The 18,058-nt window shown below is 48.8% G+C and overlaps 1 protein-coding gene across 1 annotated transcript; it reads right to left on the bottom strand.

The window, feature by feature from the left end:
- Positions 1-1,381: 1,381 nt before the first annotated feature.
- LBH (LBH regulator of WNT signaling pathway) lies at positions 1,382-13,313 on the bottom strand. Its single transcript, XM_066178126.1, has 3 exons — positions 13,162-13,313; positions 12,266-12,368; positions 1,382-3,862 (listed from the first exon to the last, which is right to left on the bottom strand). The coding sequence occupies exons 1-3, from the start codon at positions 13,185-13,187 to the stop codon at positions 3,662-3,664; spliced, it is 330 nt and encodes a 109-aa protein (XP_066034223.1). The 5' UTR covers positions 13,188-13,313; the 3' UTR covers positions 1,382-3,661.
- Positions 13,314-18,058: the final 4,745 nt, after the last annotated feature.

Genomic DNA, 18,058 nt, shown 5'->3' with positions numbered 1-18,058 from the left:
TGGAGTCAAGGAGCAGGAAAGAGCTTCCTTCCCACCAGCAGTGCTCCAGGCTGATACAAGGCAGACCCCCTGGTGGAGCAAGCCCCAGTTAGAGGTCAGCCCTTCTGCTCCCACCCCAAAACAGGATGATACATCAGAATTCATTCTTCATTCTGATGTGAGCCTGAAAGACCTGTTGGTGTGAAGCACATGGAAGCAGCAAACAAGTTCAACACATTTGCAGTTTCCTAACCAGCGCTGTATTTTAAACAAAAACATTCTGGGTCAAGAATAAATGTCTTCACTGATTTCAGACAAGCACATCTGGTCACCTTGGAAATCCTGCAGCAGCTTCTACAGGGCAAGGAACTCAATGCCCAAAGAGAGGAAGAAATCAAAGCACCTCTGCTAGAGGTTGACTGAAGTAAAGGAGAGGTCAGATTTAATGTTGCATTTGTTCCCATGGCATAAAATATCCATGAGGGTTGAGCACGATACAATACATCTTTTAACTGTGGGGTTCACATTGAGCATGTCCTCAGTTCAAGCATTAAATGGAAGGGTCATTAGTTAGTGTATTTAAACTAGTCTCATGTAAACATAACACTCCAGCCTCAGCTGGGCTTGTTTGCCTAGGTTAGATTAGTATGTTAGCTGCCAAATCACAGGAACTCCTATCCATGTACCTTAAAGATATGGGTATTCCAGGGTATTTGCTTCTTATCACCAGGTTTTAGTGGAAAATTTAATCCCATTAAGTACACAACTTGAATTACTGAATCCTGGCATGGTCAGATTTCTACACCCAAAACAGTGCCTTGGTACCAGAACAGCTCAGACTCACACTCAAAAATACCATTTCCTCCAGCAGCACCACAGACTGCAGCACACAGCCATTGGTGAGTGACAAGGCAACTACTAAGCAAGAGCTGACCTCTAGCCCCAAAATGGCCAACAGAGACAACCCTGGGTAGCTCAGCTGAGACCCTATGAGCACACGGCAAGGCAAAACTTGTCTTCCTGAGCGCTGCTCAGGGCAGGGAAGGGCATGCACAGGGAACACAACTAACAGCAGCTGTGAACAGCTTCCACTCTCCATTACTTCATGTTCTGTAAGGCCAGGTAAGGGGGTAGGTGTAGATAACACAGATTTTTTTTTTTTTCAGGAACAAATAAGCTGGAGCAGCAATTTGCTGCAGCCTTTCACACAGCAATAAGCAACCACAGGAAGATGGAAGGCAAAGGTGCCACCCCTCAAAGCTGACGTAGGTTTTCCAGTGCCATAGGGCATGATCTGAGGCCAGCCAGCAGTATGAAACCAGCATCTCCAGGCTCAACTGATAGCCACGATCTGGAAGGTTGACCATCCCAACCCACTTTCGCAGTGAAAGCAGTCAGTATGTTTGGAAAGCATTTTCAAACTTTATTTACAACTGTCACAGTGACAAAAATGTAGTTTGAAAAAAATGCTAGCTTCTCCCTGAGGCTCAAAAAAGAATTACAGAAATATAGAATGTATATCATACAACAGGAGGAGTTTTACTGGAGTGTTTTGTTCTTTAGATACGTTCAACAACAAATAGAAATATACACAATACTTCCAAAAAAAGGATGCAGACAGAAATATGCAAGTCTTTAGGGCAGACAGCAGGTGTGAAGTCCAAGAATTGCCATCTCACTGCTGCCCACATGGTAATATCTTTGATACAGAGCTTTGACTTGGTGATACAGATGGTAGAGACCAATAGAGAGTAACACTTAGAAATAAGACAACTGGTTGGTATGCAGGTGTACAAGCTCACTCCAGTATGACAGCAAGACTAGAACAAGTGTTACAGACACAACAGCTGAATCCATCACTACAGAAAATGGAATCACCACATCATGGCCATTTGGTGATCAACCATCCACCAAGGTGGGCAGGGAGAGTGTCTGACTGGGTCTGCGTGGCTGGACCAGAGGCCAGCTGCAGTGTAGGAACACTGAATTTCTCCTGCTTTGTGCTAACTCATCTCCAAACTCCCATCTGTCCAAAAATAGTTTCACAGAGCTGATAAATTATTGCCATTATGTTGAAACACAAGCAAGACAAGACTAAAACAATCCTGCCAATATGTTAAAAGCAGTTCCCAAACCCCACCAGCGTTTAACTACTCATGAGGTATTAAAAATACAAATACACACATGTCCAAATAGATTTTAAAAATGGAACCAGTTATAAGCAAAGGGGGGGTGGCATTGGGATTATTATGGAAGTTTGGTTAAGGCCTTGACATTTCTTTTTTTCTTCCATGACCCCAGATTTGGTTTAGGTGGTAACTGCTCTCATCCTATCCCAAGACTGACTGGCTCCCAAGCTGGTCACCAAAGCTGCAAGATCATCCCTTTTCAGGAAAGCAGCAGGTTACCCTGTCTAGCAGCAGACTGGCATTCTCCTTGAGGCAGGATACGGTGAAGAGAGCACAAACCCAGACTTTACAAGCCAGTCTGCACGTCATTAAAACAACCATGAATGTTTCATCCTCGCCAAGAAGCAGGAATGCATCTTGTCTCAGGACACCCAGGCTAATCCTCTCCCAGTTGACCCCCATCCTGCAAACCCCACTGGTGATCCACACTAGAACTGGTGTTTCGTCTTTGTATGACCCCCAGGTCTGGCAGAACTCCCCACCAGCCTGTCCTGCACTGAGGTGGCCCCGCAGTGCAAAGCTGGAGGAGAACCTCCCCACCCCAGCCCTCTCAAGCCTACTGACCAGCAAGTCAAGAGACACAAAACCCTACAACCTCAAGGACACCAAAACAAGGAGGAATAAATCTCCACCCTCGGGCCTGGGGCACTGTACAAGATGAGACCACCCACAGCAGCCTCAGCAGATAGGAGAGAAAACTTGGAGGCATTCAAACCTACATGAGCTCTTGCTGCAGACAGAAGCACCTTTTTACATCCGATGCACATCACCTCATGCTCACCACCTGCAAGATAAGCTAGGGCGTTGCAGGAGAGATGACAAGCAGCAGCCTAACGCTATCCTGCAAATACAGCAGCTCAGCATTGAAGAGTCTAAAGGCAAACAGGGGGAGAAAGTAACTTTGGGAAAAGTGGCTGGAAAACAGGCTCAACAGCAAGAGCAAGAAACCAGACTACTCCTATGGACGCTCACCTTACCCTAGGAGGTGCCGAACCAGGGAGAGCTACAGGCCCCTTGTCACTAGATCATTTAGCCATGCTTTGCTATGGACACCCTTCCACCCCCCAACACACAAAATGGAAGCTGTAAGAAAGGCAAATCTGAGATATTTTGGTTCTCTTCTCATGCTTTTAGCCAGAGGCAGCTCCCAGCCAAATGCTGCCACCTCCAACCTTCCTCCCCCTTCCCAAGCTCCCCCCTCTAGCAGTCCTCGTGTGGTCACCCTCTGCCATGTGCTTGGAATTTCACTGCTGCCTCCGCCTCGGAAAAATACAGATAATGATCTCGAGAACAGCAAACATTTCTCTGTGTTACTTCCTTCCTTCCTCAGGAGGTCTGGTGACACCGAGGGCTTCAGTTCTCGATACAGAGAATACAAAAAAACTAAGATCTCGCAGGTGCAAAATTGAACTTGTCTTTTTTAAAAGACTTTCAAAGAAAGTGTGGCTCTTCCTTCAGAAGGGTGCAGTCCCTTGCCTTTCCTCAGATGCCATTTATTGCTCCTTGTTGTCCTTCTTTGCATCTTCACAGTTTTCTTCCTCCTCTTCCTCATCCTCCTCCTGCACGAGGAACTCTTCGGGCGGCCATCTCAGCTCCCCACTCTCCACATCCCCCTCCGTGGGCTCCACCACAATGGAGGGCAGGCGGTCCTTCAGCTTACAGTAGCGATCAAAGTCTGAGGGGTCGGGGAAGATCTGAAAGAGCCAAGGAACAGTTTGTGAGAGGGGCTGCACTCACAAAGTCTCAGCCAAAACCCAGGTCGAGACATTTAGGTCTCCAGGGCAGACTAGTCTGGACACAGAGTCAACCACTGAGTGATGGGAATACTCTTTGAACTTGTAAATAACCTTTTCAAGTCTCCAAGTAATGGAAATGAGCACTGCCCAAGAGGCTCCCGAAGCACGCGCTTGCTTGGATAGCACTCAGCAAATAGGTATCTGCCCTTTTGGATATTTATCCAAATGCCTCATGCCCCCCCCCCCCCCCCCCACTTTTGCATTAATGGTCTTGAGTTTGCACACAGAGCTATCTTGATCAGAGAATCTGAGATCTCATTTCCTGCTGCTGGTCAGGCTACACATGAGAACAGGCTCATTCTCCAGGCTCTGCTGCTGGGAGGCAGGAGGCTCATGGCAACCCAGGGCTAGAGCAGCCCAGACCCTTGCAGCAAGGGCCTGTGTCTGGTATCACTCCAGGGTCACAGTGCCAGCCTGAAATAGCTCAGCTGCATTTTAGAGATAATTCTGGCAGTATTCTGCACATTACAGAACGATACATCCACAGTAAAACTCAGCAGGAAACTCATTTTATGGAAGGGCTGGGGACTGGACCATATTTCTTCAGGAAAGGGATACCTATGGCACAGCCAGCAGTTATGCACTGTATACAAGGACTCCTTGATCTCCAGCCCCTCAAGGTGTGCCTTATCCATTCCCTCCCACCCACTGCTTGTCACATGGATGCACAAGCTCATGCAGTGCAGCAGCACCAGGGTGCACACTCACTGGCAGTGCCAGTGATGCACACTTTGATCCTACTAGGAACTGAGGCACAGTGTGAGTCAAGGAAAAAACCTGCTGGTGCAGTGTTAGCAGTAGCTTTGCAGGACTAGACTGCAATGTGAACAGAAAATATTGTGTTACTTGTGGGTAACTTGCTGGGGGAACAACTTCAAATGCCAGCTTATCCAGGAGGGAACTGATAGGTGATAAAAACCACTTGCTGCATCAGATCTCCTGGTTAGTAGCCAGAAGATTAAACAACCACCACCTGCTATTTTAAACCATTTTATCAGAGTGCCCATTTCACATTAGAGTTGCATTTAAACACCCTAAAGAAGAAAATGACAAAGTGCACTTTCCCCTTGAGGTTGTAGGCCAGGTGAGAAGTCATGTGGCTGTACTTTTCTTTGAACATCATCTGCATTCAAGTGAGTTGCAAGAGCATCCTTGCAGGGAGCAGCACTGCCAGCCTCGGCCTCAGTCTGAGAGCAAAAACTGATCTGCTTTGATCTTTGTGGTTCCAGTTACAAAAGAAGGCTCCCGATCCAGGAGCCTTGAGCATTAACCATGAAGCCTCATTCTCCTTGTGCCAATCATGTGGGTACCCACCACCTTAGGAAGCCCTGGCCACAAAAAGTTAAATAACATTCTATCAACTCCTCCTTCAGTCTAGCAACTATTAGCTACATCACCTCCTTGGCAATATTCAGTCTTCTACTGTTCAGCCTCATTTCTCCTACACACCCAAAGCTTTGTGGCAATCAGATTGAGAAAGCCATCAGGCTGCTACCTAATGCAAATTCAAGCAAGGTAACAAAGTAAATGCACAAATCAGAGGCTGTTTGCATGTGATCATCTGGTCCAGGGGACAGTGGTCCAAGAGTCCAGCTCCCACGTTTTTCAGGTGCACAGGAGCAGCTGAGGTCCTTTGAACACAGATACATCAACCTGGGCATTGCAGTGGGTGCTACTTGCTATTAGTCACTCCCAGCACCAGTGAGACAGCAACTGTTTCCTGGAGTTTTGTGGCTTCTGCTTGGCCAAACAAAATCAGTTTCAGGCATGCAGTGCATTACTGAAAGTACAGTCAGTGGCTCTTAAGCATCAAGTTATCTAAACCCAGGATAGGGGAAAAAAAATACCCTTGACATTACATGGTTTAGAAGGTTGCAATGGAAAAAAAAGTGTGGTTCAAGAGGTTACATAAGCTGATAATGTCATGAAAATAGCCTCCTATGGAAGAAAAATAGCAGAATAATAATTAAACTAACCTTTGGCTGCTATTATTTTAAGCACATTAGGTCAAATTGGAGCTATTTCTTTGAAAATAGCCTGCCGGATTTTTTTTTCCAGAAACTAAGTAGTAGTCATTTCCTTACAAACAAATATCCACAAAATGTGGTGTGCAGCTTTTTTAATAATAATAAAAAAAAAACCCTAGCACAATCTTATCTCAAACAGCTGCAGGACAAGCTGAACCCAAGAAGGTCAGGATTTTTTCCACTAAGTCATGCTTTTTAATCGTTGAGGCAGCACGAAGGGAGATGTTGCAACTGCATTTTGAAGGGGCGTGGACAGTCAATGGAAAAAATACAGAAAGGCAGATTTCCTCCAATGTGATGGGCAGGGTGACAGCAGGCCAAGCACAGGGGCCAAGGAAAAATGGTTTAAGACTGACATCTGAGGAAGCCAAGTGAGGTGGTTAACCCAACCAGCCTCCCCATTCCTCTTCATAGGAAAAGATAAGCAAGCACCATCTCTCTGTCCTGCTTCAGTAGTGCCATGCTATATTTGTTGGTTCCATAGGCCTAATCTGGTCCCACTCCAGATTTAGACAATGGGGAGAAAAAAAACTCCCTAACTTGCAGCAAGCTCCACACTAGGAATTGCAGCAGCTCAGCTCTGACCTGGGAGCTCTGCACTCTCTGGCACAGCAGCCAGGACAGAACACCTGCCTCCAAGCCTTTCTGCTCACATTATCCTGCTCAGGAGTGTGGGAGGAAGGCTCTGCACCTCCCACCCCACAAAGAGGGCAACAGACATGGGCTAGCTTCTCCCTCTTGATCATGACAGGGAGCCACCTTGCACACTCCGAGGTAAATGCCTTCTCCTGGTGGACCTGGTCACTTGATGGGTGACAAGTGACAACCAACTGGTTGTGATGGCTGCCTAAAAGCAAATTTAGGAGCAAGTTAAAGGCATCTTCCACCCTTTCACCTGCATGATACAGCACAATGGGCTGCAACTGTTTCCACAGAGCCTCCCCTGCAGCTGAGCCCCAAATCCTGGCCATGGAGAGACACATCCAACACCTCTAGATCCACAAAGGACACGTATGTTGCTTCTTACACTACTCAACACAGATTCTTCCTAACAGCAAGACTGGTTTTTACATGCCCCTCTGGATTTATGTCTGGGAACTGCTCTCCTCATGAACTTATCCAGATCACATACAAATTGACCAAACTCTTGCCTTGCAGCTGGAAAGGGCAGAGGAAAGCAGAACTTGAAACAAAAGCTTGAAATGATTTTAGGAAGATCATGTTTGCCTCTGATTCAGATCATCTAGCTCTGCTATCCTTGGATGAAGCCTTGGCAATAAGAACGGAAAGTTTTTATTGCCCTGGGGAGGCTCATACCCTCTCAGCATTCACAGGGATGGAGAAACACCAAAAGCAGGAGAGATGTCAGACAATTAAGAAGATTAGCTCAGCACTACCATAATCCAAGTGACACTTGTAAATTCAAAACGACTTCCACATGTGTACTCCATACCAACACCCATAGTTAAAATGCCTGTCTCCCCTCCCATGGGGCTGAAAACTATTTAAATTCTGTTACAGGGAGACTAAAGCAACGACACCTTTCCAAATGAAGTTAATGGTTTGCGGGAAAGCTTTGCTTGATACAAGACTGCAAGGTCACACTGGGAGACATACCACTTCAGGTACAGGATACACCCTTGATGGACACATCACTCATCCTCCTTGGACTGAAGAGCTGAACTTTGTGCCTCCTCAGCAACATCAAGCCAATATTCCAAATCCCAAATCAGCATTGAAGTTCTGAAAATAAAACTTTAGTGCCATTGAGTGGCACAGCAAGCTCATTTCAGGAAGCACTTCAGTCCTCTCTCAGTGTCCTCTTTGGAGGACTTCTCCAGCTACAATGCATATATTTACTCACACAGTAGTCATGACTCAAGAACCAGCTCCAAGTATGTATACAGCAGCTGTGACTCAGGTTGATTAGCCACAACAACTCCCTACCACAGAAATACTGCCCCGTCTCAGAGCATGATGTCAGGGAAACTTCCTGCATCTAACCATTTTCCCTCAGAGTAACAAGGTATCAAAGTAGGGAGGAAAAAACATGCTCTGAGGTGTTCCGATGAGCTGCTGTCCTCAGTTTGGATTTCAGGGGAACACTTGTGGCACAACATAGCTGCACACATAATTTGCTTTTGTCACTGCTTATCCCATATCCTGCTTCTGTCTTCACTGAGGTCCCAGAACACACATTGACTCTACCTACTAATCTGGTCTAGCAGCCATGCTTGCTATCACCACCTTTTTGCAGCCTGGTCTCAAAACCTTCCACAGCAGCAAGCAGTACCTCTGAAGGACTTCCCCTGCACAAATCAAGGCTGCACAGACTTGAAGCACCTGACAAGAAAACAATTACAGAGGAAGTTCAATTTCCATTGAGCCAACAGCCTTTGGGCCAGTAACATACTGGTAATCCAGTTTAACTGGAGGGATCCAGCAGAGAGCTCAAGCTCCTCAGTTCTCTGGGAAAGCCAGTGCTTCCCCAGGGCTGGTGAAGAGGTGTTGCCCTCACCAGAAATGACTTCCTCAACATGAAGCTTTTGGCACAGCCACTGGATAGAGCCTTAAGCCTATTTACCCAGATTCAGCCACTCTGACGTGATTCCCAGTGAGCTGTGGCTGTGATTAACCTAGACAGATCCCAGCAGGATGGGATCATGACTTAAAGAGCTCAAGCTCCCCATGACAACCAAACCCCAGCTGATAGCATGAGGCAAGCTCAGCCTCTACAGGCCAGTCTCCTATACAGGAGCCGGAAGGACCAGCAAGTCACCCGCCAGCCAGCCTGCAGTAAAGCAGCACACTCAACTCAGGACATTGCCTTTGCTCACAACACACACTTTGGGCATTAAAGCATTTTCAGTTGTGCTCAGACCCTGCTCCACTTCCAAGAAGCAAGATAGGATTCTGGTCAAGGCACTGTTTTGACAACAGCTCCACAAAACGATTAAGTCAGCCTCAGTTTCAGTGGCATTGTTCGTGCCACTGGGAGACAGCACAGAGGACAAGCTGGCAGAGTGCTGATGAGGCTCTTTAAAGAATGAGTATTTCTAGGGCTGGGAGACAGCAAACAGTGCATTAGCTCTGGCTGGCAGCAGGAACAGCCTGGCTCGCTGGACATTGCCAGGCAGGAAGTGCATGAAGCCTTCCATTGCCACATCTGTTTGTGGCAGGGGCAACTTGAGCCATCAGCTGCATTTCTATGAGTTTTTTGTTTAGTAAGTCCCATGGGAATTATGGGACATCTATTAAAGATCCAGAAATAGCTTCTCACTGCAGGCACAAGACCCAGCATGACATCATCTCTTCAGTCACATCTTCTGTTTTGTCTATGCTGCCTGGTTCTGAGACTCATGCCCCAAATTCACCACTCACTTCTGCTCAGACCCTTGAAATCTGTTGGCTGAACCATCTTCAGGGGGATCAGACAGCAGCTTGCTGTCACAAATACAGTAATAAAAGCCATCTTACAGAGGATGATTTTGAAGCTAGCACACTAGCTTACAAGTATTTTGCATATTAACTGGAAAAAAGGCAATCCTTATGATGAGAAAGCATGTTTGCCTTAAGCCTATAGAGGCAACTCAGTTAAAACTGGTATTCCTTCTGCAGTATGAGTTTTCACACTATTGAGCAGTGATGACCATCCCAGCAAAGGGCACAGTGCTTCACCAGGGAGGAGACTGCAGATGTTCAGCTGATGTCTAGGACAGACACTCCAGCGAGTGGAAGATACAGAAGAAAAAAGTCAACAACCCAAGTTCCTTTCATAACCACCGAGACAGAGTGGAGCCAAGAAGTTCAGTGAACTCCACAAGACAGAGGAATCAGATTGCCGAAGTTTATACTCAGCGTATGAGCTTGCTTCCTCAGTTTACTTCCAAGTAGAAGCTAAAAGACTTTGAAACAGTTCTCTAGGTAGGACAAGTCTGTCTGCAGCAGGTACTGATGTGCTCTAGAATTCCTGCAGTGCTGCTGGGCAGTAACACCTCCTCTGGTCCAGACAGTTTTATGCCTGCCTCTGGTGGCAGAAGCAGCCCCCAGTCTCACAGTCAGCATGCTACAGACCAACTCCCAGGCAGTGCCTGCTCTACACAGCTTGAAGGGGGAAATTTTGAACCCCAATTCGAAGTAATTTCTGTAGTAAAAAGAATTCAAGTTCCACTAAAGGAACAAGACAAAATTTTGAAGCTAAAAGCTTGATTCTGGCTCCACTTCTTACTTTTTGCCTCTCATAGCCAGCCAAAGGCTATTACATTGTGAGTGCCTGGCTCTGCAGATGGGTAGAGGAAGATGCTGCAGCTTAGAACAACAAGCCCCCGTAGGAGCAGTCATGCTCCATTAGCCCTGTCTGGTTTTAAGTTATTGCACTACAGCTCTCAGACAAGCATACAATTTTCCATGTACCAAACTCTCTCCATCAGCAAGATGAGGCACAAAGTGCTAAAGTCTGAGGTAGAACAAAAAGTTCATGGTGCTATTTGCATCAGATTTGCCCTTGCTGGTCTCATTTGAGTTTTCAACCGTCTAAGGATGCTTTCAACTTACCTTGACTTACACTGTGATATTCTCAGCCTAGCAGCCAGAGAAGGCAGGATCCTGCTCCCCAATCCTCTTTACACTAACCTGATTTAGAGGCAGACCTCATACACAGCCCACACACTGCTAGTGCCATAAGGGTCTTCCATTTCAGCTCCTCTACTCTTGCTGCCGTCACTCTTCATCACATCAAGGTGAAGTTCCTTGCAGTTACTTGAAAAAAATTATCTATAACTAGGCCACTAAAGAGAATAGATCTAGGATGCAAAAGCCCTGCACAGATACAAGTCGTCAGCTTTTATGACTCACATGTTCAGGTGATCCACTCAAAACCAAACAGTCCTGTTCCCCAGTTGGCCCAAGCAGACTTATCAAGGTCATTAGCACACGGGGAAGAACCTCACTGAAGCGATCATTACAACAAGCAGGGCACCTAGATTCCGCCTCTCCCTGGGAATTTGGATGGGTAAATAGAGGCATTTGACCTGACTGGGTTAATCCTTTTCGTAAGGTTAGCCATAAAGACATCCCATGCAGGTTACTTTGATTGCTTCACATTTAACAACTGTCATTCCCCCTGCACTCTGTCTGTAAGAGAGGAAAGAGAAGCCCTATACTCCCCACTAAAGTACTGAAGCACAGCACAGCTATAAACCAAACAACTCGCATTATCCAGAGCCAGAATCCTGACTAAAAGAAGGAATGCATCCCCTTTTCCTCTACATAGCTATGGCTTCTGCTAGAGGCTGCAGCAGTGGCCCAAACTTCAGTCGATTTCATGCTCCAGTGCACTGCTGGTGCCTTGTAGTTCCCTTTTCAGACACAAATATGCAAGCATACAGCACCTCATCTGAATGCACACTTGGAGCAAGTGCCTCTGTGCAGGTTGTGTAACATCTGCAAAGGATGAAGCCTGCATCTGGATCTGCTGGTGAGAGTCACCCGATGCACAGAGCAGATGCAAGTCATCTGCCACCATTCAACATCAGTGTCAGAGTTCATCAAAGTCTCCTGGAAGTGAAGAAAACCATGGAGCTGGGAAGCTAAGGTGCCTAACTTGTGCTGTGGTTAACTACAGGCTAGGAAATGAAAGGGATATCAAGACTAAAGGATTAAGGCTCAATCTGAAGACCACTTCTTCACCCCAGTCACTGATCTAGAGATTAATAGCTAACTACATTGTTCAGAAGTTTCAGAATGAATGCAACTCGTGCCTCCAGGTACCGATATTTCCAGTGACATTTCATGGCTCATTTGGGCTGTGTCTGGTCTGGCCTCACTATCTTACAGAGGACTGTTAACCCTCTCAAATAGGCACATCAGTCAGGAAAACCAAGAACTAGGCACAAAAGATGTGGATACCATATAAACAGCATCCTCCCGCTCTCAGCTGGTTGCTGTGTCATAAAGATGTCAAGAGCCCTCTGAGCCCAGTGAGTGGCATGAATCCTTCTTTAACTCATCTCCCACTGAGCCCCGGTAATGCTGAATGAGCGGGGGCTCGGTCAATTCAAAACATGCAAATCCTCTGCCAATCCACACTGATAGCGAGTGATATTTTAGACAACCATCTCCTGCCAAGCAAACATTCCAGTCTGTTGACTAGTTCTCACTACTGCAAGACCTGCTATTAGGTCAGGCTATGGAAAGGTACATTAGACCAAGCTTACAGTCTAGTCCAGGCAATTCCACATGGGATTAGTGTCTTAACTGCCAGCAAAACACTTACCTGATACGACAGCCCATCCTTGCGGGGGCTTAGTCCGATCTCATCCATGGCTGGGGCGTTCATCATCACTTCAGTCATTTCAGCAGATCTCAGATAATCAGAGCTAGAGACAAAAGACACCATTCCAGTGATCTGAGGGACTCCGGCAGGACTGAGGACAATTCAAGCGGTGAAGCGAGCAGCGGAGACTGTAGGCAGTCTATTTCTGGTCCCTTCCTTCCTGCCCCCCCTTGGAAGGCAGCGGAAAAAGCTCAGTACCTCGTAAGCCAGAGCTACATCCAGTGCCCCAGGAGCACCTCCCCGGCTCTCCCCCCAAGAGCCCCGCTCAAGCACACTCGGGGACGCTCCGGCAGCAGCGCTTCACTTTTAACTCCGCTTCCTCCAGCTCTGCCCCGCGGGGACGGGGGGAAATAAAAAAACACAGTAAATAAAGTGCGAGCGCGGGGGTTTTGGTTTTTCTTTTTCTTTTTTTTTTTTTTTTTTTTTAATTTTTTAAGCCGGTGTGCTTTAGATCCCACTGACTTATTTTACAACACCGGGGACTTCCACGCCAGCGGAGCGCGCGGGGCCAATTCCAGCTCGGCTCTTTCAGCCTTAATGGCATTTCCAGCGCCAAAAAGTGAAGCGAACGCCCTCCCGCAGCGCGCAGTCCGGCCGCTGCGGCTCATCCATCCCGCTATCGCCCGGCCCGTACCGCCCGCCGTGCGAACCGCCGCCAACGGCCGCCGTCCCTAAACCGCTCCGGGGGCCGCTCGCCGTCCCGCTGCCTCGCCTCCTCCCGGGGCAGGGGGGCAGCTGAACGGGCTCTGCCTCAGGCGCCCCCCGGCTCCGGCGGCACCCCGCGAACACAGAGCCGCCATCCCTCCGCCCGCCCCCCGCGGGAAGCGCCCACTCACCAGGGCAGGGGACACAGCACAGACATGAAGCCGCAGCAGAGGCTGCCCCGGGCGGGGGGTGGCGGGAAGGGCGCCCAGGCACTGCAGGACGACGTGGGACGATGCGCGGCGCTGCCCGGGACCGACCAGCTCTCCTCACGCCTCAGCCGCCGCCTCCCGTCTGAGCCCCGCGCCGGCTGCTGCACAGCCTTAAATGGCCCTGGGGGGCGTGGCCCGGATCCAGCCCCGCCCATCCCCTGACGTCAACTTTTTCATGAATGGCCTCGGCGCGCGCCGCCTGCGGGGGGAGGTGTGGGGATGCGTGTTTGTCCGTTTTTCAGTTTGTCCGTTTTTCAGTTTGTCCGTTTTTCAGTTTGTCCGTTTTTCAGTTTGTCCGTTTTTCAGTTTGTCCGTTTGTCCCCGCGAGCGGGTGGTGGTGGCCGTGGCCACCTTGTCCCGGGCGTTCCCAGCGCAGGAAGGTGTGTTCCTGTTGTTTCGCCCCGGGCCGAGGTGGGCTGCGGCCCCCTGCTCTGCTGCCGGCCACAGAGGGACGCACCAGCGGTACTTCGAGCATCACCAGGGCCGGGGCCGGGTCTCAAACCCTACCCCTTCATGGTGGTGATGGCGGGGGCTGGCTGGGGACACGGCTGGGGACACGGCCAGGGATGGCACGTGCTGGAGAAGCGGCGGCGGCTGCCCAGCCTCGCTCCTGCCAGCACCTTCCGTGCCCTGCGCCTCTGGCTGGAGTAAAAGCTGAGTGAGCAGCTTCAAGGGGCCGAGCTATATTTAGCAAAACAACGTGAATCAATGACGGGAAGGCGCAGGAGGAGAGGGAGAGGCAAATGCATTCGCAGCCTGGGCAGCATGAGCACCGTGGGCAGCTGAAGGTGAAGCATGTTTCCTGCATTCCTCTCCCAACATGAAACTTCTGGAAGGCAAAGTGCATCTTTGGGCAAAAGGCCTGGGCACCCCAAACTCAGCTTGGCTCCCGACTTTCTGTATCGATCTGCTTGTGTTCATGCAGCCTGAGGAATGGGCTGTGCCCCGAGGCACATGCCTGCAGGGCAGGGCTCTTGGCCACGGGATGAGCCAGGCTCTCCAAGGCTGCTGAGAGATGCTCAGGACTTTTGGGGACAGTTCTCCCCCATGGTTTACTTTCCCAGGGAGCAGTATCTTGCTGTACGCTGACAGGTGAAGTTTAGTGCTGGGGCTGTTTGGATTCTACCTGTTGCTCCATGCTGCTGCTCAGGCTTTGCCAACACGGTGGATAACCAAGCACACATTTACAAACGCTTCTCATGTTTCCTTCAAATGCAGAACACACAGCTGCTGCTGTGCTTCACACATGTGTCTATGCATAGGAAAATACACTCTATTTGCCCCATTTTTTAAGTGCTACAAAAGCACAAGTTCAGTGTGTCTGAAGGGAAGCTTTGCCCTCAGTTCCACTCAGCTACCCTCCAGACTGTGTATTAATGTGTACATCCAGACGTGCATGTGTTTCCTCAGACCGGATAATTTAATCTTCTTAGATTCATATTATATAATGTGAGCGTATGTGGGTGTTTCACATCAGGCTTCAGCAAGCTGCTGCTTTGTTCCACATTAAAATGAATCACAAGGAGTCGATCGAGCCCCTGCAAGTGTGTGGAAATTCAGGTGGGTGTGAGTGACCTCCCTGCAAAGGGCCACCAGTCGCCTTACACAGGGTTAATGAGAGGGAGGCAGCAGAGGGGACCCAGTGCACACAGTCTGTTTGTCCTCCTTGAGCCTCCTGACAACGAGGTTTGGAGGCAGGGAGAGCAGTAAGAGGACAGCCAAGTCTCCAAAGTGCTGGGGAAGCAACTTCCTTCTCTTTTGCTGGTCTGTGCACCCAGACCCCCTCTCCCTGCTGCATTCCCTGGGACACACACTTTCACATTGACTGTCTCTGCTGATTTCTGTACTAAGGGAACACAAAGCCTGACTTATAAAATGCTTTTTTGATGCTGAAGGCCCAGGTCAGTACCTGGTGGCATGTGCAGGGGCTGGGAGACCACTCTGGGAGAAGGAGAGAGACAGGGTGCTGCTTCAGTCAAGTCTCTTGAAATTAACTTTACAGTCTTCCCCAAGTGCTTTCATCTCCCACCATGTCCAGCTATAATGTGGGACATGAGATGGGGCCACAGCTCAATTTTCTGGGATGTTTCATCCCAAGCAACCCTGCCTGTGTTCATCAAACATTTACACACCTGCTATGGATCTCGTGGTGGTGTCTGTACAAAATAAAAGCTAATGGAAAAACAACATGCCCCCCAGTCCCTCTTGCACCAGGCACACTGATTTGTCTCTCTAAATACCTTCCTTCATTCAGCAGGGCTTGAAATTCAAGGTTTTTCCCTCCTTGGGAAGCTCATTCCATTAAGTATATAATTTTTGATACGTAACAGTCCCTGAAGCGATAGAACTGGGGGCCACCCTCCCCTCCATCTACCCGCCATGGCTCCTGCAGCCACCACTGAGAAAAAGCAGCTCAGACCAGCCCTTTGCCCATGTCCTTTGGACACTGCCTTGCCATCTTGTCTGGCATGGGAGGATATTCAAGTTTCCACCTGGATAAGCACCTTTCAGGGGGTGTGGGGGAGACAACATGGAACAAAATCCCTGGATGTCTCTATGTTGAGTACGTGGATTACTTCCCAGCAACTGGGTGAGAACACGGGCCCTGGCCCTGTCCAATTCCCATTGGGAGGCCTGGGGATCGGTGCTTTTACTGCTCGCCTTGGCTCTAAGCCACGGCGAGATTTATTTGTGTGATTAACCCTAAGCGCGTTAATAGTCCTTTTGAAAGCAAAGGCACACCTCCCGTGATTCCCATCAGCCACGCCTGGCTGCATCCCTGCATTGGGGCGGCTCCACAGCCCATCGCCACCAGGGTGAGGTTCTGTGGGTGAGCTGTGTACCAGGAACGACGCACCTTTGGCCCTACTCTTGGGGGAAGCCTTGCTGAAGGTATCTGCGTATCCCAGGGATGGGAGATGTTACAAGTCTGGGGAGGCATTCACCACACAAGGGAGTTGTCCTATAACAGCTCCTTCTGCTTTGCTTGCCCCAGCCAGGTGTGAAAAGCTGGGGCTGCAGAGGTGAACAGGAGAGGCTGTCATGCCTGGAGCTCCCACCTTGCTAAGAACAATCTTTCCCCTTTGGATAAGCCTTTGTATCAATGTCTAGGCCAAAACTGAGGGAGCCCAGTTAACCCCTGAGCTGCTGAGTTGCTACCTTGGAAACCACATGTCCAAGAAATCAGTTTTCATTACATCCCAAATCCTAAAATGCTATGTCCTCACTTCTCTCAAAGAGCAAAGCAAGAGGACTTTCCTGCCATCTATGACCCCAAAACCACAGAGCAGTACATGAGAGTAGAGGATAAAATGGAATCAGCTCAAAGTCTTTGATCACAAATGAGAATGAACCCCCGTGTTCTTTCTCTGATCTCTTGATAGGAGCAAGGTATAAGCATTTCAAATTTCTATTTTTTTTGTCTTTTATTTTCAGCCAGTTCTAGTAAATGGTGCTCAACCTGCCCTGACTTCCCCTTCCTTCCTCATCCCAGTGTTCACCAAGTCCCTGTTTCACTGTTGTATATTTTTGTATTAAACACTGGGGACTCCGCAGTTACCTGGGGGCAGGAGCAGCTGCACTTGGGCTCTCAGCCAGGGTAAAGGGCTTTCCGGGGCGCTGAGCTGAGGGGAACCAGATGAGCCCTCTGCCTTTTTTACTACCTTCAGTTAATTTTATAAATCTTGGTAATATTTTGATTTTCAGGGCAGCATAAACCAACAGAGAACAAACAAGTGGTAGCTCATAAGTTCTGGGTCAGCAGCAATTCAGCAGGAGCAGAGCAATGGTGAAGGACAGACCATTGCTATCCCCCTGGAAGACACTTGTTTGTAAGCAGAGCCAAGGAGATTGGTAATTTACCCATATTTCCCCCTAACCTGCTTGGAATGTAAGAGTTTTCATTGCATTTTCCGCCAAGCAAATACAAGACACTACATGTCCAGATTTAGATCCCGCTGGGCACGGGCTGACCACACGATAGCCGGCCGCCCTGGCATGCCAGCCCCTCTGCAGCCACGCACGTGTCCACCTCCCTTTTCCAAGGGGTAACTGAGGCTGCACGAGGTGACGTGACCAGCACAGGGTCACCCTCAGGGTCACCTCCATTCGGGAGTGGAGCTCGCTGGTTCTTGTCCCCCAGCCAGCATTGTGAATCCTACAGGGAATGTTTCCTAGTGAAAAAATAAACTCTTCCCACTTGGAATTTAAAAACAAAACCATGGAAACATTTCTCTCCGTCCTAATGTTTTGCAAAAAGTTATTTTAACAAATTTAAATTTGGGACTTGATTTGACCATCCGGTGCCCTTTGAAATAGTTGAATCCAGGCCATCACCGCAACCATGTTGGAGCCAGACCTTGAGCTCTGGCTTGCCTGACATCCCACCAGCACCTTGGGCATTAAAGTCCCCCCTCCTCAGCTGAGAGGTGGTCAGCCTCTCCCCAGTTCTGGGTTCCTACACACACAGTGTACAGTAGCTTGTTTTGCTTAACCACGTTTCACGACCCCCTTGCAATTAGTTTGCATGCCCAGGGATGCTGCAGACAAGCTGAAACAGCTACCACCTGCAGGCTGCCACCTTGGTGGCACCACCAGAGACTGTCGCATGTGCCTCTGCCCAGCAAAATCTTCCTAAGTGGTGGTGACTGCAGTTCAAAGAAACTCCAGGCTGTCCCTGCATGGCCCTACCTGTGCATGACCTGGCACAAACCCTCTCCTCTTCGTGCTCATGGCACACAATCTATTTATTTCCTTGGGAAAAAAATATGCTCTCACAGTGTCATTTTTTCCAGACACTTTCCACATAGCATCGCATTTC

This window comes from Chamaea fasciata, unplaced genomic scaffold (genome assembly GCF_029207755.1).
Source record: "Chamaea fasciata isolate MVZ Bird 193981 ecotype frontalis unplaced genomic scaffold, bChaFas1.0.hap1 SCAF_3, whole genome shotgun sequence".
NCBI classification, from domain to species: domain Eukaryota; kingdom Metazoa; phylum Chordata; class Aves; order Passeriformes; family Sylviidae; genus Chamaea; species Chamaea fasciata.
The sequence above is the reverse complement of the archived record's forward strand: the minus strand, read 5'-3'. Positions and strand labels throughout refer to the sequence as shown.

What these genes read in the sequence shown, in the direction of transcription:
- LBH (XM_066178126.1), bottom strand. Translation starts at nt 13,187, where the DNA reads ATGTCTGTGCTGTGTCCCCTGCCCTG. An exon ending in GTGCTGTGTCCCCTGCCCTG is followed by an intron (nt 12,369 to 13,161) that starts GTGAGTGGGCGC and finishes TTTTGTCTCTAG; the next exon opens with CTCTGATTATCTGAGATCTG. An exon ending in AGGATGGGCTGTCGTATCAG is followed by an intron (nt 3,863 to 12,265) that starts GTAAGTGTTTTG and finishes TGGCTCTTTCAG; the next exon opens with ATCTTCCCCGACCCCTCAGA.